Here is a 23,653-nt window from a genome sequence, read left to right on the forward strand (position 1 = left end):
GCGATCTAATTGATGATAAACAATCGGTTTAAGGTGAAAAAGTTTATCAAATTTCCAGGACCTAAGAGTTGGAAGATATGGAAAATTTATATCAACAATAGCTTGAATTGAGGGAATACGCTCTTCCCAGATTTTATATGACTCAAAATAATTATGGTACCTATGGTAGAGTTCTTCTCTACGACAACCGGGTATATTAAAACAAGAGTTTAGAATGGTCATATTTGGATCGTTCGGATTTAGATTTGGATTGGGTGAAGGAATAGGAGGTCAGTTTTGACTCGAACGACTCGATGAAGTCCTAGGGCGTTTAGGATTAGAGATGGTTAAGGAAATCAGAATGAGTAAGATAACCTAAAAATTTGAAACACATGTATGCAATATAATCAATCCCAAAACTCAATAAGAGCCCGCAATATTCAAGGTTCTCTAAACCGAATCCTAATGGACAATGTTTGAAAATAATTTTGAAAACAATGTTTGAAAACTAATATGTAGTTTTCAAACAACATAATTAAATCAAAAACATCAATTTTAAAATCAAAAACATTTTTTTATTTCAAAAATTTAAATTTTTTTGAAAAATTGTGTGTTTTTGATAAAATTGATTGTAACATATATTTTCTAAACATTATATGATCAATGCCCGATACTTATTTCAACCTAGAACTAATTAAAACTAGTTCTATGTTCAAAAATCAATAAAACAACAGTTTTTGAAATATTACCTTGAAAAATTCAGATGGAGTGGAATGTAGTGATGTTGTTGAGTTAATCGATCGACGGAATCGGCCAAGAGGGGGGTGAATTGGCAATTAAAATTTCGGTGGAAGCTTTTGCAGAAAATTGAAAAGATTTGCACAGTGATTTAGAGTGGTTCGACTTTCTCAATCAAAGTCTACGTCCACTACCTTAGCTATCCACACTAAGGATTTTCCACAAATTCATTAATTTGTCTTTCTTTTGAGGACAAAGAGTAACCTTACAAACCCTCAAGAATTATACCCCAAATTCTCGAGAAAACTCTCTCCCAAAGAGAACAATACAAATTTGCAAACTTACAAGGAAATCCTCACAAGGTAGATTGTTTGCACAATTCTAGAACAAAGAAAAGAACACTCAAAGATGAATACAATTGAGCACAATATGTGTTCTTGAAAGCAAAATGAATATTGAATGAAAATAGGTTTGAAATGCTCAAACTGAGGTTTGATGCTTTCTCTTTGATTCTCTCTTGATTCTAGTTGCTTGATGTTTCTTGCTTTTGATCAATGGCTTCTAAGCTTGCTTAAATACACCTTGAATCACTTCTGAACGTTAGGGATGATTAATGAAGATAATATAGCCGTTTAAGTGTGAAAACATTTATTAAAAATACTTGGAGCGTGGGGGGAATCGGTACCCTCTCATAGGGAATCGGTTCCCTAAGTGTAAAATTCAAATATTTTGACCGTTGAATAAGGGGGAATCGGTACCCCCTATGGGGGAATCGGTTCCCTCCGAGCATTCTGGAAATCTCAGAGCCGAACCATTCAGGGGGAATCGGTACCCCCTTGGGGAATCGGTTCCCTATGAGCAATCTGGAATTTTTGGCTTTGAAATGGTTCGAAATACTTTGAAAGATTATTTTGAAAATGTTTTAAGATTAAAACTTAATTTTACACTTAAGTAAGGATTAAAAATGATTTTTGAAATATTTGGAGTAATGTTTTGATATTCGAATAATTATATCGAATATACTTAGAAAATCATTTGGAAAATATTAAAATTCATTTAACTTAATTTGTTATATCGAAATAACAAAATGTTTTCTACAGATGTTTTGCATGAATAAATGATAGTAGCAGGATTTGGAGTTGAAATGCAAGAGGATTCCGACTTTAAAACGCTGATTTTGAGCGATTTTGAGATTATGGTAAGAGAGAGGGGCGTACGGTGTGAGAGAGTTTTGTTTTGGGGTTTTGAAAGAATGAAAAATTTTAGGGATTTAATACCCAAAACCCGACGGGTGTATCGATGCACAACAAAGTGCATTGATGCACATTCAAGGAATGCATCGGTGCATCTTCACGATGTATCGATGCACATTCAAGGGATGCATCGGTACACTCTCTAGTGTATCTATGCATTAAGCACAAAAATGTAAAAAATCCCTTTTAAACACTTTAAAATGCTAAATTAATTAGCTCTAGTGGTATTGGCAACTCATAAATCGAAAATTAACAATGTTCAATCAATCAAATCTATATTTAAAATTTTATTTGAACATAATATTAATTTTCACTAAGAATCATAAACTTCACCTAACTAATAGCAAAGAATGCAATCAAAAGTGTTATTTTTATAAGCATTTTTCAAATTCTAATTTAAAAGTGCTAAAATTATTTTAAACATTAAGTGAAGATAGGTCCGTTAAACATAATTCTCTTCTAAGTGTCCAAAATCTTTCTTTATCTAAAGGTTTTGTAAAAATATCCGCTAATTGGTGCAAAGTGTCAAAAAATTCTAGAACTACATCTTCCTTAGCGACATGGTCTCTAATGAAGTGATGTCTAATTTCAATGTGCTTAGTTCTAGAGTGTTGGATGGGATTTTTAATGAGACAAATAGCACTAGTGTTGTCACACTTGATAGGTATGGTACCTACTTCAATTTCATAATCTAAAAGTTGTTGTTTTATCCATAAAACTTGTGCACAACAACTATCAGCTGAAATGTATTCTGCTTCAGTGGTAGATAATGCAACACAATTTTGTTTCTTTGAAAACCAAGAAATCAACATATTTCCTAGGAATTGACAAATACCGGAGGTGTTTTTCTTATCTATTTTGCATCCTCCAAATCCGCATTTGAGAAGGCATGCAAGCTAAAGCTAGAGTCTCTAGGATACCAAAGTCCTAAAATAGGAGTGTCCTTAAGGTATCTAAAGATCCTCTAAACAGCTAGTAAATGTGATTCCTTAGGGCATGATTGAAATCTAGCACATTAACAAACACTAATCATAATGTTCGGTCTACTTGCGGTTAGATAAAGCAACAAACCAATCATTGACCTATATAATTTAACATCCACACATTTACCTCCTTCATCTTTGTCAAGCTTTGTAGAAGAGCTCATTGGAGTGGCGTAAGGTTTCCCATTTTCCAATCCAAACTTCTTCAGCATATCCTTGACGTATTTTGCTTGATTGATGAAGATGTCATCTTTTATTTACTTGATTTGGAGTCCCAAGAAATACGAGAGCTCCCCCATCATGCTCATCTCGAATTCACCTTGCATTAGCTTTGAAAATTCTTGGCAAATTACATAATTAGTATAACCAAATATTATATCATCAACATAAATTTGAACTACTAATAAATCTTTACCTTTTCTCTTTAAAAAAAAATGTAGTGTCAACCTTCCCTTTTGAAAAACCTTTTTCAATTAAAAAGTTTGACAATCTTTCATACCAAGCTCTAGGAGCTTGCTTTAAACCATAAAGTGATTTAGTCAATTTAAAAACATGATCTGGAAATTTTGAATCTTCAAAACCTGGAGGTTGTTCCACATACACTTCTTCTTTTATAAAACCATTTAAAAATGCACTTTTAACATTCATTTGATATAATTTAAATTTGTTGAAACATGCAAATGCTAATAACATTCTTATTGCTTCCATCCTAGCTACGAGAGCATATGTTTCATCATAGTCTAAGCCTTTTTCTTTAGTATAGCCTTGAGCAACAAGTCTAGCCTTGTTTCTCACTATATTACCACTTTCATCAAGCTTATTCCTAAATACCCATCTAGTACCTACAATAGATTTATTAGTAGGCCTTTCAACTAATGTACATACTTTACTTCTCTCAAATTGATTTAACTCTTCTTGCATAGACATAATCCAATGTTCATCATATAATGCTTCTTTGATGTTCTTAGGCTCTATGCATGAAATAAATGCAACATAGTTACATATATTTCTAAGAGAAAATCGAGTTGTTACCCCTTTGGATGGATCACCTATTATTTCACCATCCTTGACATAGTTGTACTCTCTTGGTAAGATACTTCCGTTTCTTCAATGATTGGATTCTCTAGGGGATCATGAGTTTCCTCATCTTTCGTTTCTTCCTTTAATGATGGTTCTCCAACGTCATTTGCATTTACAATACCTACATTATCATTAACACAAGAATCCTTCCTCAGAAGGGGATTATCATCGAAAACAACATGTATAGACTCTTCTACAACTAAAGTTCTTTTATTAAATACCCGATAAGCTTTAGAATTTAAGGAATAACCCAGAAAAATTCATTCATTACTTTTAGCATCAAATTTTCCAAGATTGTCTTTACCGTTGTTTAAAACAAAACATTTACATCCAAAAGGATGAAAATAACTAATGTTAGGCTTTTTATTTTTGAAAAGTTCATATGGAGTTTTCTTTAAAATTGACCTAATCATTACTCAGTTTATAATATAACAAGTGATATTTGTGGCTTCCGCCCAAAAATATTTTGGCAAATTCTTTTCACAAAGCATGGTTCTAACCATTTCTTCTAAAGTTCGATTTTTCCTCTCAACAACTCCATTTTGTTGAGGGGTTCTAGGTGCTGAAAAATTATGGTTAATACCATTAGAATTACAAAAATCAGTAAATCCAAGATTTTCAAATTCAGTATCATGATCACTCCTAACACTAGCTATGGAGTAACCTTTTTCGTTTTGGATTACTTTTGAAAACGTGATGAATTTTTCTAATGATTCATCTTTAGTACTTAAAAATAGAACCCAAGTATATCTAGAATAATCATTTACCAAGACAAAACAATATTGTTTTCCACCCAAGCTAACAGTCCTAATTGACCCAAAAAGATCTATATGGATCAATTGTAATGCTCTACTAGTGGATACATCATTAATGGATTTAAAAGAAACTCGCTTTTGTTTTCCTTTAGCACAAGCATCACAAATTTTATCATTATCAAATTTCAGTTTAGGCAACCCTCTTACTAAATCTCCTTGAATTAATCGTTGCAAAACACTCATGCTAGCATGTCCTAGTCTCCTATGCCATAACCAACTATCATGTTCATCCTTGGCAACTAGGCATAAATTAGTCATATCAATAGAGTCTAAATGCACCATGTATATGTTTCATATTCTATGACCAATAAGCATAATCTGATTAGATGCAATGTCAATTACTTTACAACCATTAGTTTCAAACAAGACATTGTATCCATTATCTCATAATTGACTAATACTCAATAGATTATGCTTTAATCCATTCACATATAAAACATTTTTAATTTGTATGGAAGAGGTATTACTTATAGTACCTATACCTTCAATGTGACCTTTTGAATTATCACCAAAAGTCACCTATCCTCCATTTTTGTCGTTAAGCTCTATGAACCGACTCTTGTCTCCGGTCATGTGTCTTGAGCATCCACTATCAAGGTACCATGAGTTTTAATTTGTTTCCCGTGCCTTATAGCAATGCTCTTTTTTCCTACAAACATAAATTAATTTTTGATTTTTGGTACCCAAAGTTTTTTGGGTCCATATGCATTAGTTTCTAAAATTCTAGTCCCCTTGGGTATCCATTTGTGTAGGATATCCTTATCTTTAGTAGTAATGAGTCCTATAGGAACCCATATACTTCTAACAATTTTTTCATTTTAGGTTCTCTGGGGACCTCTATGATTGTAGTTTCTAAAGCTCTTTTTAATATAGTTGGATTTTGAATTTTCACCTTTTTCAAAACTTTTTGTTCCAACTTTATTAAAAGAAGATTTAAGATCATCAATTTCTTTTTGATGATCATCATGAACTTTTGAAAGTAAGTTATGCAAATCAGTATTTTTCTTTTTTAAATCTTCAATTTTGATTTGCAATTCTTTAATCTTACTTTCAAGATCATTGTTTGTTTTGGACATAAGACTATTTTCGTTTTTCAATTTTGAAATATTATTTTTGTATTTTGAAAATAAAGTCTTATAATCCGTAGCCAACCCATTATAATCCTCTAATAACTCATCATAAGATAAAATCATCTGAATCAAATGAGTTAGAGGTTACCTTAAAATTTTCCTCGATGGCCATCAAACACAAGTTTGCTACTTCTTGTTCCTCTTCATCGGAGGCTTTATCATCGCTCCATGTAGCCACGCGTGCCTTGTGTTTCTTCCTGGATTGACCCTTTTTCTTCAATTGAGGGCAATCGTATTTGACAAGCCCCGACTTTTTGCATTCGTAGCAAATGATAGGGTCTTTCTCATTCGGTTCATTCTTGAAGCCTTCATTTCGTTTGATTTTTCTTCCTCGGTTGGGCTTCATCAACTTTCTGAACCATTTGGCAAATAATGCCATTTCCTTGTCATCGTCATCTTCATCCGAATCACTCTCATCTTTTGTGGATTTGAGAGCAACTCCTATGTTCTTCTTTTTCTCCTTCTCCTTCAGTGTATCGTCAATCTTCTTGAGGTCTACCTCATCTTAAAGCATCATTTCTTGAGTGAAGAGGGAACCGATTAGCTCTTCAAGGGTTAAGGACTTTAAGTTCTTAGCCAAGATGATTGTCGTCTTCTTTGATTGGCAAGCCTTTGGAAGAGAGTAAACTAACTTCCTTACAAGCTTCTCGTTTGGAATGATCTCTCCATATGATTTGAGACCGTTGACAATCACAGAAAATCTATCATTCATAGCTTTGATGTCTTCATTTGGTTTCATCCTGAAATTTTCATAGCTATGAGTTAGAAGACTAATTTTAGATTCTTTTACCTCGTATGTACCTTCATGTGTGACTTGTAGTTTATCCCATATTTCTTTGGCGGTTGTACAAGATGAGACTCTTCCGTATTTATCCGGTCCAAGAGCATAGAAGATGATATGAATAGCCTTTGAGTTGAGCTGGAACATTCTTGTCTCTCCTTCACTCCACGTTCTTGAATGAGTGGAATGTATGATGTATCCATCTTTTATGATGTTACATGCTCCCATGTCACTTGATTGAATGAAGTACCTCATTTTATTCTTCCAATAGGCATATTTAGATCCATTGAAGAAAGGAGGATTATTGACGGGCATTTAATCAAGACCAAATTCGGAGTTTGATGTGGAGGCCATTGATGACTTTGAATATCGATGTAACTCTTCCCAAATCGACTCAAGAGACGATTAAACCATAAAATAAGGGAGGTTCTGATACCAATTGTTGAGTTAATCGATTGACAAATCGACCAAGAGGGGGTGAATTGGCAATAAAAATTTCGGTGGAAGCTTTTGCAGAAAATAGAAAATATTTGCACAGCAATTTAGAGTGGTTCGACTTTCTCAACCAAAGTCTACGTCCACTACCTTAGCTATCCACACTAAGTATTTTCCACAAATTCACTAATTTCTCTTTCTTTTGAGGACAAAGATTAACCTTACAACTCCCTCAAGAATTATACCTCAAATTCTTGAGAACACTCTCTCCCAAAGAGAACAATACAAATTTCGCAAACTTACAGAAAAACCTCACAAGGTAAGATGTTTGCACAATTCTATAACAAAGAAAGAACACTCAAGAATAATACAATTGAGCACAATAAGTGTTCTTGAAAGAAAAAATTAATATTGAATGACATAGGCTTGAAAATGCTCAAACTTGAGGTTTGATTCTTTCTCTTTGATTCTCTCTTAATTCTTGTTTCTTGTTGTTGATCAATGGCTCCTAAACTTGTTTAAATACACCTTGGATCACTTCTGAACGCTGGGGATCATTGGTGGAGTCAATAGAGTCGTTATTGTGTGAAAATAATTAAATAAAACAGTTGGGAGCGTGTGTGCATCGGTACACAAGGATAGTGTATCGGTACATTATGTGTAAAATTCAAATATTTTGACCATTATAAGACTTAGTGCATCAGTACACTAGGGGTGCATCGGTACACTAATTACATTCGATGTTTCAAAAGAGCCTGGAGTGCATCGATGCATGGTCTGTGTATCGGTACACTTAATGAATTCGAAATAGGGTGTGCATCGATACAAAAAAGTGTGCATCGGTACATCCCTTCATAAAATTGATTTTTGGCTCGATTTTGGTTTGAAATACTTTGTAAACTTGTTTCAAAAATATTCTAAGTTTAAAACAAAATTTTACACTTTAGTAAGGATTGAAATTGATCTTTGAAATCCTTGGAGTAATATTTTAATATTCGAATAATTTAATCGAATATAATTGAAAATTCAATATAAAATCTTAAAATTCATTAACACTTGATTTGTTATATCGAAAAATCAAAATGATTTCAACAGTTTTGTATGACTCTACCTAGGGTTACCACTCTATGGTTCACTATATGTATGGTTTCGACTCTAATAGGAAAAGGTACTCGAATTGTCCTTGTTGTTGGTGCCCTCTTGGGCTTCCAAACCCTCAATCCTCACCCATCATAGGCTTAAACGGGTTGAGTTCAATTTGAGGGGATTCACTTCCCTATATCTATACGAGGAATAAATTCCTACGAAGGTATAAGGTATGTGTACCCCAGAGGTTATTTGCTAAATCTCATGCAAAAAATAAATTCTTACGAGAGCAAAGCGTTCACCCCTACTTACTTGGGAAGAAGCTCCGTTATAGAGCTTATGTAATACGAATTCACGTGAGGTGTGTGAGGAGGAACACACAAACCATTGACCAAATAAAATAATAAAAATAAAAGAAAAACTTTCGAGAGAAATTTTGGTGAAGCTGTAAACATGAATTTAAACATTAGTACAACTATTTACATAAAAAATGTATAGTAATGTAAAATTTCAATAAAAGAATCATAAACTAACTATAGACTCGAACTCATAATTTCCACCACTATGACAATGTATAAGCAACTTATAGCTTGACTCTCTAATGTGTCCCCAATAGAGTCGCCAAGTTATCGTAACGTCTTTTTTGACGAACGAATAAGATTTCGATGAAAACCCTAAATTATGACTTATTTGGAAAAATTAAAATTTTGTGTTTATTTTGATTAAATTGATTTGGGATTCACCATCGACCATTGGGCTAGGTAGAACGATTACCAAAAAAGGCCTTTTAAAACAATTTTAAGAAAAAACATTTTTAAGATAAAAATTGGTCTGCGTTATCAAAGATTCGTTTTTAAAGATTCCAGAGTCGATTATGCGTAAGGAAGGGTTAGCACCCCCACAACGCCCAAAAATTGGTACCTAATCGATTGTATGTTGTCATGCTGGAAATTAAAAAATTTGAATCAATATTTAAAGTGTGATCCTTTTATTAAATATTAATTAACTTATTTCGATTTATTTATTAGGATACACTTCTTAATTTGATAAGAAATCACGGGATTTGCGCATCCTCCAATGGGAAGGCTATCCCATATATTTCTCCTTTATACGAGAAATGTCCCCTCCTCAATGTTGTCAAAAAGAACAAATCGAATATAAATTAAATGTCGGTAGTTTCATGAGATAACATAACATACCATTTTAAAAATGCATTGACATTATTTAAATTGAAAAATAAAAATAAAAAAATGGAACAATTATTTTTATAAAATAAAGTCGATTTATTTCAAGTTCACTTTTTCATTCGAATGTTGTCTTAAATCGCACTACTTCAATCGAGTAGTTCTCTTCACACCTATTCTACGATAAGTGTTCTTAAAAAATACGAGTCAAAATATATTTAAAATGTCAAAAAAAATAAAATAAAATATGAGCTAACGAAAAAGTAAACTAACATATAAGGATTAAAATGTATTAAAACAAAAGATACATGATAAAAATGAAAATAAACCAGAAACCAAGTCATGCAATAATTACAAGGACTAAATCATAAGACAAACATGACAATGAGGATCAAACAAGCAACAAAACCCCTCAAGCTTTAAACACTAGATCAAAAACTATGAATAGAGTCAAAAATCAACATAAATGCTACAACACATAAAAGGGGATAAAAATATGAACTTGCGGAAATTACAGGTTCAAACTACATCATTCTAAAATTCTATTCAGTGACTAAAATAGAATAATCATAAAATTATCCATTAAGAAAAGATATTTGACCACAATGTAATCATGAGAAAAAGTGACTAAAATGCATATGCATAAAAGTTTAAGGCTTGAATCAAGAGAAAACAAATTCCACTTAGTGACCAGAATGGGAGAATTACGAAAGGAAAGCACTTGACGCACGGATATCCCAAAAAGGGCGCAAATATTTCTCACCTTTCTAAAAATAGCATCGTTTGGGGTTAATATATAAGCCTAACTAAGGGTTTTAAAAATCCCATACTTCATTTTTGTTACATCTTCCCAAAAAAATAAAATGAGAGAGAGTTCTAAACTCTCTGCCCAAATCACGAACAACCGCCACCCAATGGAACCTCCAACGGTCGAGCACGACAGTTGACGTTTGGAGCAACGGCCTAAAAAGGCCCCCTCACTCTCCAAAACCTAAAACCAAAGCTATTTTCCTAAAACTGACCTCAAAAGCCTATATCTAACAAAGAGAACCGAAGGGTCTACCTACCGCCGTCGCTAAGTCTGTGGTCTGATGAAGCTTCCGTCGAGGTATGTTGTTCATGGAAGCCTCCTCTTTCGTCTCACCGTTCATATTTTTGAACAAAGGCCCCAACCTCTCTGGATGTCCGCCAGTCAAAAGGGAAGCTCCTTATCTTTTTATTTTTTTTTTATTTTTCCCTTTTTGGTTCGAATGGTTTTTGCTATTGGGTTTTTTTGGATCCTCCCTCGTTTTTTTTTATTTTCTTCAATCTGTTTTTCATTTTGGGTTATATACCTGTTACAATCTATCATAAAAAATAAATAATAAAAATTGCATTTGCTTGTTGCTTTTTGTTGATTTCACTACAAGAAAATATACCTTTAATGACACACGAACGATGACACACGCTAATTTATGACTTGCAAAAAATGTGTGTCATAAAAAAATGTCATGTTTCTTAAAATCTGAACGATTTATGACTTACAATAATGTGTGTCATATTTAATAGTCATAATCCAAAAAATTTAGCAAAACACGGAGTACATTTTTCATTGTGTGTCATCTCTAAAAGTCATCTTTTAATTTCCCCCCATAATTTTAATCTTCTTTTGAATGTTGCCGCGGATAATTTCGAAGCTTCTGAGGTTCAAGCTTTAGCGGATTTTAATAACAATGTTGTGAGAAGTGTGGACGAGGTTTGGAGGAAAATTGTATCGGGCGAGAGGAAAGAGATCACGATGAAAGAGGAGGCGCCGAACGAGATGGTGACTTTGGAGGATTTCTTGGTGAAGTCTGGTGCTATGGAGGAAAAGGAGGAGGTTAAGTTGCATGCGAATAGGTTGAATGGTGGAGTGTACCCGATCGATCCAGTGGGAGGGGGTGCGTTTCAGATATTGGATAAGATGGAGGGGTCAATTGTTGGGTTTGGGAACGGGATGGAAGTTAATGGGAGTGGAGGTGGTTGAGGGAGAGGGAAGAGGGGTTTTAGTGGAGCCGTTGGATAAAGCAGCACAACAGCGGCAGATAAGGATAATTAAGATCAGGGAATTTGCTGCCCGGTCCCGGGAAAGGAAACATGTATACAATTGGTTTAGTTCTTTTGATTGAATTGTGTCAACTTTAATGGATTGTTTCTTTTGAAAAATTTGGTGTTTTTTTTATCATAATTGCAGGCATACCAAGTTGAATTGGAATCATTAGCCGTAAAACTGGAAGAGGAGAACGAGTGGCATTTGAAAGAAAATGAATTTTCTTATCAAAAAGAAAAGGTATTGAATTTTTTTCTCAACTTTTATCACCTTTCATCTTATGAATTTATGATTTCAGATAATGATCGGAATGGTTAATTTCCTCATTAATTACTTGCTAAAGGCGGAAAGTTTCTTTTATCTCAGACACATAGTGTGTCTCTTGTCCTCAATGTAGTTACAATGACTTCCTCTAGAAGAGACGTTTTCTTTAGCTGCCTCTGAAAGGATTTTGTTTGAAATCTAGGAGCTCCTGTTTTGGTCAACTTTTATTCCGAAATTTCCAAATGTTGATAATAATAATACTTGCTACTTTTTTAGCGTTACTGTGTTTAACTGGCTTGATGCATCTTCCAACAATAAGTTTCACAATATTCTCTTGGACTCTACCATAATTTCCTTGCCTATCATGTCCATAGTCTTTGTTGTATTGGGCTAGTGATTATTCACCATAAAAGTTCCCAAGCTACTTGTAAGCTATAATCTCGTTTTGTGGTGTTCTTTCACTTATCAATTCACATCTTTCAGTTTCATGTTTTCTATAGAAAATATTCTTTATTTTCTATGTGTTGTTTTTATATACTATGGTCCCTTAGGCCATAGGTATATGGGTGCATCCTACACTGCTTTATGCACTCAAATTTAGAAGCCTTGCATTTTCAAGAACTTAATATGACTAGCTTCACCTAAATATATGTATCCATGTACAGTTGGCTTTAATTCTTGGTGGATATAGCTTGAATGTGAATTCCCTGGATTTTCCATTGTTGCAATTATTCAAGCAGAAGCACACTTGCATCCGAATGAACATGCATGCATATACCACACTTAAAAATGAAAAAATTATTCAATGCATGATATTTCTTGCCCTTATGCACATTACATAAATCATATTTTACCCAGGGCAAAACACTTCTCTCCCTTATTATGCATCTCATGCATGAGGTGTTAAGTCAGTTGCTTGGAAGGAACTAAGTTTTAACTTTACCCATTTTATTTCATGTATGTTTCTGTTTTCATTTCCTGGGCCTCAATTCCTTGCAGCTTAAATTTAGGTTTTCTTATTATCCTTTGTTTCTTAGTTACAATATTATAAATTATAGTACTATCTTGTAGAGTAAGCTAATGCTCACAATTTATTTATTGTTATGCTTTTCTATTTTCTCATTCTAATTTCCTTGTTAATGCATTGTAACGTCTTTCACTTCACTAGATTTTATTGCGTATGCTTTCATCTCTAACTGCATTTGTTTTACTTGCAGACTGAGAGAACTAAGGAAAGATTTAAGCAGGTTATAAATCTCTGCTTTTATCAGAGCATTAAGTGTTAGATTAATGGTTAAACTGATTCAATGGGATTGGTCAAAATAAAGAAATAGTTTGATCTTAAGTGTAGTTGGAACCGTTTGTATTAGTAAGAAATTAAAGTGGGAAGGTTTTAAGAATAACCTAATGCACTAAATATATAGGATTACGTTGTTAATAGGAAGTTAAAGAACTATTAATGTGTCCTTTTTCCTTTTCCAACAAGTAACACAATTTGATTTAAATATCTAGATAAGTGTAATTATTTTTGGTTGAGGAATATTATGATTCTTTCATTGTAATATCTGATACGTAGTTTGTATTTTAACACTTATAGATAACTTGGCTTTAGTAGTTGTGTTAGTTCTTAAACAATACCTAAGTGAGAAATGTAATTATGGACAACAGAGCATACTCTAATAAGATGTGCCTATCAAGTTCCTAAAAGAGTTTCTCATCATGTTGATTTTTACTGCAGCTCATGGAGAAGGTGGTTCCAGTTGTGGAACAGCGAAGACCAGCGCGTCTGCTACAATGTTTCTAATGCAGGAAACAAGTAGGAAAGCTAAAAAATGTGTGGACATCATAGATACAGTCATCGGTTGAGTAGAAAAGGATATGCTGGACTAACTCTTGAGATTGTATGTAGTAAATTAATTGAATAGTTTAGATATGCATCTGTTTATGTTAATTCATTGTTGTTATTAATTTAGATACAAGAAACGGGAAAGGAGGAAGACGGTATTGATAGAGCATTGTTGTGGAAAAAGGCAAGACAAATGAAAAAATGAGGTTATGACCCGAATGTCCAGATTGTTGTTGATAAAATGGTAAGTTCCTGTGAACATTCCTACTTTATTTATTTTCTACTTATTGTTATAGCACCAAGTTAGTATATATATGTTTTCTTATTTCAAACTACTTTATTTATTTCCATACTTGCAATAATCTTATTATCATGATTAAAATAAAACCCCACGAAAAATAAAATCAAGTAAATATTAAGAACCCTTGGGTTCTCCCTTGTTGAATTAATAACAAGAATCATATTAGTTCTAGCAAACCTGGTCAAATATGAATCTGTTGGCTACACGTTTGATGGTGGCAGCATCAACTGCATCAATTCTGGCAAATAATTCAGTAAACTGGATTCTTCTCCCATAAGTAAGTAGTTGCAACAACAAAAAAACAGTCAACTACAAATAAGACTTCATCATGCCATCAATTACTATAAAGTATTATGAACAATGCAAAAGAGAAAATCATAAAACGTCTTCATCATGCCATCAATTACTATAAACTATTATGAACAATAGCTCCACCTCAATATACACAGAATCTGATGGATCACCTATGATAAGTAAGAAAAAATAGGTCCTATGATGTAATGGTATGTTGCATTCATTCCATAGTTGTATTATTTTCTTTCTTTGCTCCTCAAACACCAAAGACCACTCTTTCTCATAATCCAAACTCTCATTTGCAGCATCTCCTGATTCAATGTCTTTAGTTAAAAAGCAAACGGGTCAAAATCACCCAAAGTATGCCCACATGGAGTTGTGATTGGTTCATAGAGTAATTTTAAGCAAACAGTGCAGAATAAGTTGAAATACTCACCAAAATCAGCGCATTAGCCTTTAGGATATATGCCATTATATAATTATTTTTTAAGTTCATAAACTGCTCAGCGTCATTCAATGCAAGTTGAATAAACAAACATCAAACTTTCAAAAATGATAGGATCATCTTGTTTGATATTATGAGCTTTAATCCTTTGACATACAACTATCACATCATACATACACATTTTAGTATCATATGGACTCGAAGTGTTGGTCAATAAGAATGTAAGCAAACTTTTCTAATACACATCTGTCATATCATACATACACATTAGTCATACAACTATCATATGGACTTGAAGTAGGATTATATTCTAAACAAATTAATGCAAGTACTTGTTAGCAAGACTGAAAACTGTGAATTCGTGCCGTGATAATGTATATAATTTATATGGGAAGTTTTACTAATTAAATGTGTAAAATTTATTTTTACATATGCTTCAAAGAATGCATATGTAAAATTGGTCATTTTAGTACTCTTTGATAGTTATATACTTCACTTTAAATAAGTATAAATTATATACTTATTTCATATTTTTTACTTAGGTTGGCGATGGGAAGGAAGAATACACGGATGATGACATTGATGATATTCGCAAAGAATGGGTATCTTATGTGGCAAACTTTAACATGTCGTGATATTTTGTATCGACATACGATTACAATATTTTTGATAACTTAATGTTAATATATTGTATGCAAATGGATTGCTTATATATAATATGATATATATATATTTAGTATTATGAAGCATTAAATGCGATTTAGTTTGATTATTTGTCAATCTACAATATATATATATACATATATATAATTTACGGCATACAATCACGACACACGAATGTGTGTCATCTTTTTTTAGTGACATGTGCTTCAATGCCACACAATGTAAGTCGTAAATGTAAGTCATAAATTTATGACACACAAATGTGTGCCATCTTCATTTATGATGGGAGCTTCAATGACGCACAATACGCGTCATAAATGCGTGTCATAAATGCGAGTCATAGATTTATGACACACAATTGTGTGTCATCTAAGATTTATATCGGTGGCTTCAATGACGTGCATATGTGTGTCATCTGCACCCATAGATGACGTACAATGCGCGTCATTAAAGGGGGTTTTTCTAGTAGTGTTTTAGGGTGATTGGAGTTGATGGTGGTTGGTGAGCTTGTGATGGCAGGGTTGTTGGGAGGCATGACTGCACGGGATGGCTTGGGGCAGGAGTAGTTGGTGACAGTGACTGATAAGGATTGTTTTGTAGCATGGCATTTGGTGCAGCAGTTGTTAACGTTGAAGATGGCACGGCATGATGTGGTAGCAGGGCATGGCCAAAAATGGTGATTACAATACCCTTTATATTTGTAATTGAAAAAAGAATTAAACGTCATATAGAAGGCAAATAATGCACATATTATTGTTAGATATAGGTTACAATCGGTCATTCGGATGGGGTTCGGGTTACATCATTTCGGGTCTAGATTACTTCTGTTTAGATTCGATTTGAGTCGGATTAGATTTGGTTTGGGTATATGAAAATTTAGTTTAAGTCCGGTTTCAGGTCGAATCAAAATTGAATCGATTGATTTTTGGATTGGGTTAATAACAAATCGGTTGGATTCGGGTCGGGTCAATATCGGATAAGTTGCCTTCGGTTCAGGTCAACCATTAGATTTTCGGTTCAATTCAGATTGGTTTTGATTTGGGTCAGCCTTTAGATTTTCAGGTTAACCTTTAGATTTTTAGATCAATCATTATTGCACTTTATCGTCATAATGTTTGATGTTTTTCTTTATTACTTATAATTTAAGAATTTTGTATGAGTATATAGTATCACATCGCAAATGCAGAGTTAGAAGTTTTAGTTTTAATCAATTGAATCCATAAATCTCTAAAATCAAGAATTTTATATGAATATATATTGTCACAGTTCATATTTGGAGCTAGAAGTTATTTCATCAAACATAGAAATTGTCTTTTAACTGAGAAAATATTATATTGAACCATTAAACTATTACTAGAAGTAGTATTTAACTAGTAGTATAATAAAAAATAAAATAAAAAATAGATCATTTTACTATTTATAATTTCTAAAATTAGATAATAATAAAAAATAAATAAAATATCCATTCATTTAGAATCAATTATCGGGTTAAAATCGGGTTTAAGTTTAGTTCGGATCGGGTATTGGTAAACTAAATTCAGGTTGCTTTCAGTTCGGGTTTTTTCGGTTTGTGTTACTTTCGGTTAGGGTTGTTTTTGGTTCAGGTTTCTTTTGGTCCAGGTTAACTTCGGTTCGAGTTTCTTTCGGTCCAACAAAAATTCAGGTCGATTTCGATTCGATTCAGGTCGATTTCGATTCGATTCAGGTCATTTCGGGTTTCAGATCAATTTTAAGTCATCCTGTTTGAGTCTATATCGAGTCTCAAATTGAGTAAATCGGTTTGCGTAATCGGGTAAGAGTCAAATTTACCATGTCTATTGTTAGGGATTAAAATTTGGATATATTTTTGGAGGATTTAAAAAGCTTCATGAAAATTCCCAAAAAAAAAAAGAAAGGTCAATAGAATAATGTTTAACGGAAAATGATGAGTTTGAAGCATATGAATAGTCAGATAATCATTTTATAATTTATAATAGTAGAAAAACTCAACTGAACATTACCTTATAGTCGGATGACTAATTTTTAACTTTCAATAATTGGGGAACTCAACAAAGTAGTAGCTTATAGTCATAGGATTATTTTTGTACTTTACTCAAAAATCAAGACATTGTTTAGTAAAATCTCCAATTTTGGTAAGATATTCGGCTTCCACTCCTAACACTTTTACCAATATTTGATCTCTATAAATTGCTTTGCTGCCATTTGGGACTTTGACCAAACTTCCTTCATAAGATAGACAGTCATGGAAGAACATCAGAGCTGAACAATAAATACTCAAGTTGTATACACTTGATTAAAAATGTTTGAACCCTTATTTTTTTAATTTAAAATTTTGTTTAGATAAATTAAAAAATCAATTTAAAATTGGAAATATCTGATTTCAATTTTAAAGATATGAATTTAATGATTTGGGATTTTGTAAAAACAAAATTATTATGAAAGCTAGACCATTATTATAAACTGATGCTGAATATTCAAAAACAAACTACTGGAGTTGACTTGTTCTGGTATTTGTGAGTATTGACATCTATGGTTAGCTGTATTGCTTCGGATTTAATCCATATTTTAAAAATAATTTCCACATATATTTAGAGGTGATAAACAGGTTATTCGAATCGAATTCGGGTCGGGTCGTTTTGGATTGAGTTATTTTGGTTTGAGACTTGATTTGATTCATGTCTGGGCCAGGCCAGGATATTTTAGGTTCCATTTTTATTCGGTTATATGGTAAGTCGTGTTAGGTCAGGTATCGAGTCAAGTTAAAATCAGATCAGTCGGATTGGTTAGTTTTCAGATCGAGTCAATATCATATCAGTTGATTTTGGGTCGGGTCAATATTGGATCATTTAATTTTCGGCTCGAGTAAATATCAGATTGATCAATTTCGGTTCGGGTCAATTCAGGTTGAGTTAAGTATGAGTTCAATCAAATATATATAAAGTTATTAATGTATTATTCTTAGAAAAAATATATTTTATTTTTCAATCTTATCATTTAAGTTCAAATTCAATTTCAAAACCTTGAATGTTTCAAATTACACTATCATTTATGGATGACAATTTGACCCAAACCTATAAGGCATATTAGATTTTGTAACTTGAATTTCTTATTCATCTAACATGAAACGTTTATGGTGCAAACTATTTGGTGAATCATTAAATTATAAATTATAAATTTTATTCTCAATTAAAATTTTTAATTAAATGTTTAATGTCTAATATAAATATAATATTTATTAAATTTTAAAAATAATATAATAATTATATTCGAATAAATATTGATATAAATAATTTTATAAATATATTACACTTTGTTGACACTTGTTTTTTTCGTCCTAAATATTATTAATATTATTATTATAATAATATATTATGATTATTATTAATATACTGTTTTTTTACAGGTTACAACAACCCAGGTTGGGCCCAATTTACAAACTCAGATTACAACAAATTCCGGAGCCCAGAAAATCAACAGCAATCAGACCCGGACCCGGTTGCAGACCCATACTCGTGCCAGTTTCAGCTCCTACATGAGGCCAGCACGCCCGAGCAACGCCCATACTCTGTTGCTCCTGCACCCCCGCGCTTCACCCATGCCTCTCATGTTAACCAAGTGTTTCAGATGCCATGCCCCAATAAAGATTCCAACAGCTAATTGATTGAGCTACATTGGTCTTGCCAATTCCTACACCCCACGAGTGAGCCCATACCCTGCTCCACAACACCCAGTCGCCCACACCCTGCAAAAATAAAATTCCATCAACAAAAAGCAAAGTGGAGGGGACAACAGCAAAGTGGAGGGGACAAAATATCATTAATAATGAGCCAACCACTACATTTAAAAAAACAAAATAAATCTGGATAATCCAGATTCAACCTGCTACATCTAGATTTCATCGATCAAAGTCATCACCAAATCATTGACGGGCAACCATAAAAGGACAGTGATCAAGAACGAAAAGAAAGGGGGGTTCGGTTCTTTAATAAAAAAGAAAAGAGGGTAGAACACAAAAAACAGTTTAAGGGAAATCAACCATTGGGAAAGCAATTGTAAACGAAAAGGGATAGGGGTTCTTATCCTTTCCATTCGAAAAGAAAAAGGACAGGGCTTCTACTCCCCATTGGATTTTGTTTAGAAAGCAATGTATTGGGGGTTATGTACCCATTTTCGCAGAAAAGACAGAAAAATAGATGTTGTTTCTTCTTTATTTTTACATGAAGCTATACGTCTTCTCCCTTAGTTTTTTTACAGAAAGCAACCAAAAATTCGACGGTGACCATCAGGAACCCATCAACAGCAAAAAATGAGGAGAAACAAACAGTAAAAAAACATCATCCTCAGCCATTCGAAATAAACGGTAAAGAAAAGAAGAGAGTTTATTTTTTTAGCATTAGTTGTCATTTCTTCTCGCCGAATTAGAAGCTAGGGGTCAGAATTCTTGGCCATTCTTTGAGCTTGCTTTCTCCCTTTTGGGGTTTGGTTTAGAGGTTGAGAGTAGTAGATTAAGGAAGATTTCAGCTTTAGGTCGAATCATGGGTGACCATGACCATCAATAGTGGTGTTTAGAGGTCGAAGTGTCAACGGTTTATGTCCTTAGGTGATTTATCTTAGGTTTGATAATGGGTTTTAGGGTTAGGAAATGGTTCGATATTGGGGGATTAGTGTCATAGAAGGGCGTAAAGGGTGTTTAAATCCTCATTGGAGTTGTGGGGTAGACGATGACCATGGTGCTTCGTGGCCGTTCGTTTTGGCTTCCTAAAATAAAAGAAGAGAGAAGAAAAGGGAGAGCTGTTGAAGATGGGGTTGCGGCTGAGAGAAAAATAAAATGGGTCTAAGGTTATTTTGTTGCCTAAATATATATATATATATATATATATATATATATATATATATATATATATATATATATATATATCTGAAATGGTGTCATTTTGGGTGTTTAGGGTTTCCCGTTTCGTGTGTGGGATATTCATCTTAAGAGCCATTTAACTTTCCAGTAACTTGCATTTAAGCCCTATTAGTTTTAGGAATCTGCATTTTGATCTTTAAATCGTCATTTTTGTGTTTCCAATTTTGTCTTCATGTTTTATTTGCATTTTAATTTCCGTCCTAAATGGTAATGTATTTAAATCATGTTGTTTAGACATCTTGCTTTTAATATTTTCATGTTTCGTTTTAGTCCCTAGGTCAAAGTTTGCATGTTTATAATTTTGTCTATTTATTTTTACCACAATTTATTTTAGTCCTAAATTTATATTTTTTAAATTATGTTTATTTTTTAATGTACCCTGTAATTTTGGTTATATGACAATTTAATCACTTAGTAGACTTGTTTATTCTATTGGGTAATTTCTATGTTGCATGCCTGATTTTCGTTCTCTGTTTTTTAGTCTCTAGTGGCATTAATGAGTATAATATTTGGGTTATGAGCAGTAGGTTTAATTTTATAGTATTTTCATATTATTTTAATGTATGTCTATTTTATTGTATGCATCTATGTTGCATATCATTACACTGTATTTTAGATTTTATTTAATGAGATAAATATTATTTTAGTCATTAATTGATTTAGCATAAAGCCATCTTACACTGTGTTATGTTTTGTTTTGTTTTATTTAGGTCGTTAGACTTTTAAATCTTTTAGAACCCGGTATTTTAGTTCTTTGACATTTTAGTCCCCGAACTTCGATCAAAACTTTATATTGACATAATTAAATAGGTTAAATAGAGCTTCCATTTTAGCTAGATTTCAAACTAGTCTTTTAATTTAGGAGATAATTCGAGTTGGCCCTCGCGTAAACGTTCGAGGGACCATCTCGGTTATTCGATTCAATAATTAACTAAAATCAAATAGGATTAATATTAGAACTTACATTTTTAGATTTGAGTCCCTAGGTTCCTTAATTCTCATAATTTGATATCTTAAGTTAAAAAAACCCTTAATTTACCTTAGATTAATTAGGATTGAATAAAATTTTGTCTGATTGCATTTTATTTTAACTTTAAGGCACTATTTAGGGAATTAATAGTATATCTCCAGCGATCATGCTCAGGGGCTGACTACTGGTGATTCCCTAAATAAGTCGACATCCTTTTCAAAATTGCATCATGTTTTCTAAACACGAGGCCATGTTCGGTTATTAGACATAATAGCTGATCTCCCGTATTTACGCTCGGGGAAGAATGTTATCGGTCTCAATTAACGAATACTCTTTTCAAACTCTGCATTTCTAATGATTTTTAAATTAAATAAAGATCGAACTCAAAATTTTTGATTTTAAATATAAGGTAACCAACTAGGTACCAATTTTTGGGAGCTTGTGGGGTGTTAATCTTTCCCCACGCGTAACTGACTCATGAACCTGATTTCTGGATTTTTGCATACCCTAAAACTAGTATTTTATTAAAATAAAATGTTTTATTAAAATCACCCAGTTTTTACGGTGTTCCAATATCACCTTAAATGATTGGTGGAGACTCCTCACATTTCGAAATGATTTTCAAAGAGAAAATCCCCGAGTCAATATCAGTCTTTTCCTTGCCCTGGCAAAAAAATGGTTACGACAGCTTGGTGACTCTGCTGGGACTTTTGTTTTTAAAAAAAAATTGAGAGTCAAGCCACGAGTTGGTTACCCTGTATTTACACTTTTGGAAATTACAAGTTCGATCTTATTTAATTTACTATTCATTATGTTATTTCAAAAAAGAAAAAAAAATAGATTTCTCTTCGGTTAATGCTTACACTTCTGTGAAATATTTAGGATTGTTGCATATCATAGCTCTACACTCGAGCTCAATCCTGATTTACCTAAGTAGGGAGTAACGTCACACCTCACGAGGAGCATTGGGCTTCCTTGTGTGGGTCTGGCAAAGTATCTCTGGAAAGCACCCTAAGTTGCCTATCCGGATATCAGTTCCGAGGTATGCTTTTAGTGGTGTCATCCCCTGAGCTGAACCAAATTCGCAAGTCTGTAATGGGCCATAATCGGATCAACCTTAGAAGGTTGTAAAAATAGCTTGGGAACCTTTGCTAGAACCCATCCTCATATAGAGAATTTAGTAAGCCTACCCCGCTAGAGCCATATGGATAACCTAGGAGAATTAGAACGCATTCAGTTAGGACCATTAATTTCCTTTGTATGATTTATTTTTTAGTCTCAACTTTAAGTCATATTTAAGATTTTTTTGACTAATCATTTCAACTAACTTGATTCTTGTTGTCTTGTTTCTACTAATATTAATTTTATTTTGTATGCTCTTTTTGCATTTTTTCATGTATTATTGTCATATCACATCATTTCATAAACAGTATTGATTCCCAGATTACCTAGTTATTATAAAAAAAGCTTAAGGCAGCAATGTCTTCCGATGGGACTGAGAATGCAATCAGTGTTCAGACTTGGTCCAAGTATGGGTAGACGCAGTTCAGAGACAGCCTTGTAACTATCGAAGAATAAGTTTTTCCAGAGAAGGTAATTATCTGAACCCTGTAGCATGGTCAGAGATTGAGAGAGCAAAGAGATGAGGCTAACCAGGAATTGGCGCAGAGGCGAGCACAAATTGAGCAGCTTCGAAGCACATCTGCTTAGTTTGGATGAGACTTTTCATAACCCTTACAACATCAAGGGGTTCCATCTTCAAAAAGAAAATGAGATGTTAAAGAAGAGGATAGCAGAGCTAGAAGAAGCAGGTTTCATCCACTCATCTGCACAATAGATAGCCATGTAGAAAAATGAGGCCTTAAAAGCTGAGATTGCTGAGCTAGAAGTTACAGTACAGAGATGCCATCAACGAATTCAAAAGTTAGAGGAGAACCAACCATTGACTAATACAAAGCTTGGAACCACGCTACGGTAGGCTCAAGACACCATTAAGAGTCAACATGAAGCAATGGGGAGAGCAGAGAGTCAGACCCATAGTGTTGCTCGCCAAGTCTACAAGTTATCTTAATAAGCGGCAGCCCTAAGAGTTTTTGTGATCCCAAAGTCAGAAGAAGAACGACGCATCATGGGATTGATGATAGAGCTCGAGAGATTAGCGAATAGGGCAATATTCTACGTTTAGTTTCCATGTTGGTGTACTCTCTTTTCCTAAGTGTTTAGACGTTGTGTGTTGTTGAGTACTTTTTGTATAAACTAAGTTATTTTGGAATCAATATCGGGTTGCATTTGCATCTCGTATTTTGCACTCCCATTTTTGCATTTTTGCATATGCATATTTTCATTTTTGCATTAACATATACACATTGTACATTACATGGTATACATTACATTTCAACATGCATTAATCACGGATCCGGGGAATA

The 23,653-nt window shown here is 33.3% G+C and overlaps 1 protein-coding gene across 1 annotated transcript; it reads left to right on the forward strand.

Annotated features, from left to right (window-relative positions):
* The first annotated feature begins 214 nt into the window (after positions 1–214).
* Positions 215–19,002, forward strand: LOC120147334 (G-box-binding factor 4-like). Its single transcript, XM_039160736.1, is given in 7 exon segments — positions 215–269; positions 11,141–11,471; positions 11,473–11,581; positions 11,677–11,750; positions 13,016–13,043; positions 13,535–13,592; positions 18,749–19,002. Coding segments are annotated over 7 exon segments (909 nt in total).
* Positions 19,003–23,653: the final 4,651 nt, after the last annotated feature.

Source organism: Hibiscus syriacus, unplaced genomic scaffold (assembly GCF_006381635.1).
Source record: "Hibiscus syriacus cultivar Baekdansim isolate YM2019G1 unplaced genomic scaffold, ASM638163v2 tig00002511_pilon, whole genome shotgun sequence".
In the NCBI taxonomy this organism is placed as follows: domain Eukaryota; kingdom Viridiplantae; phylum Streptophyta; class Magnoliopsida; order Malvales; family Malvaceae; genus Hibiscus; species Hibiscus syriacus.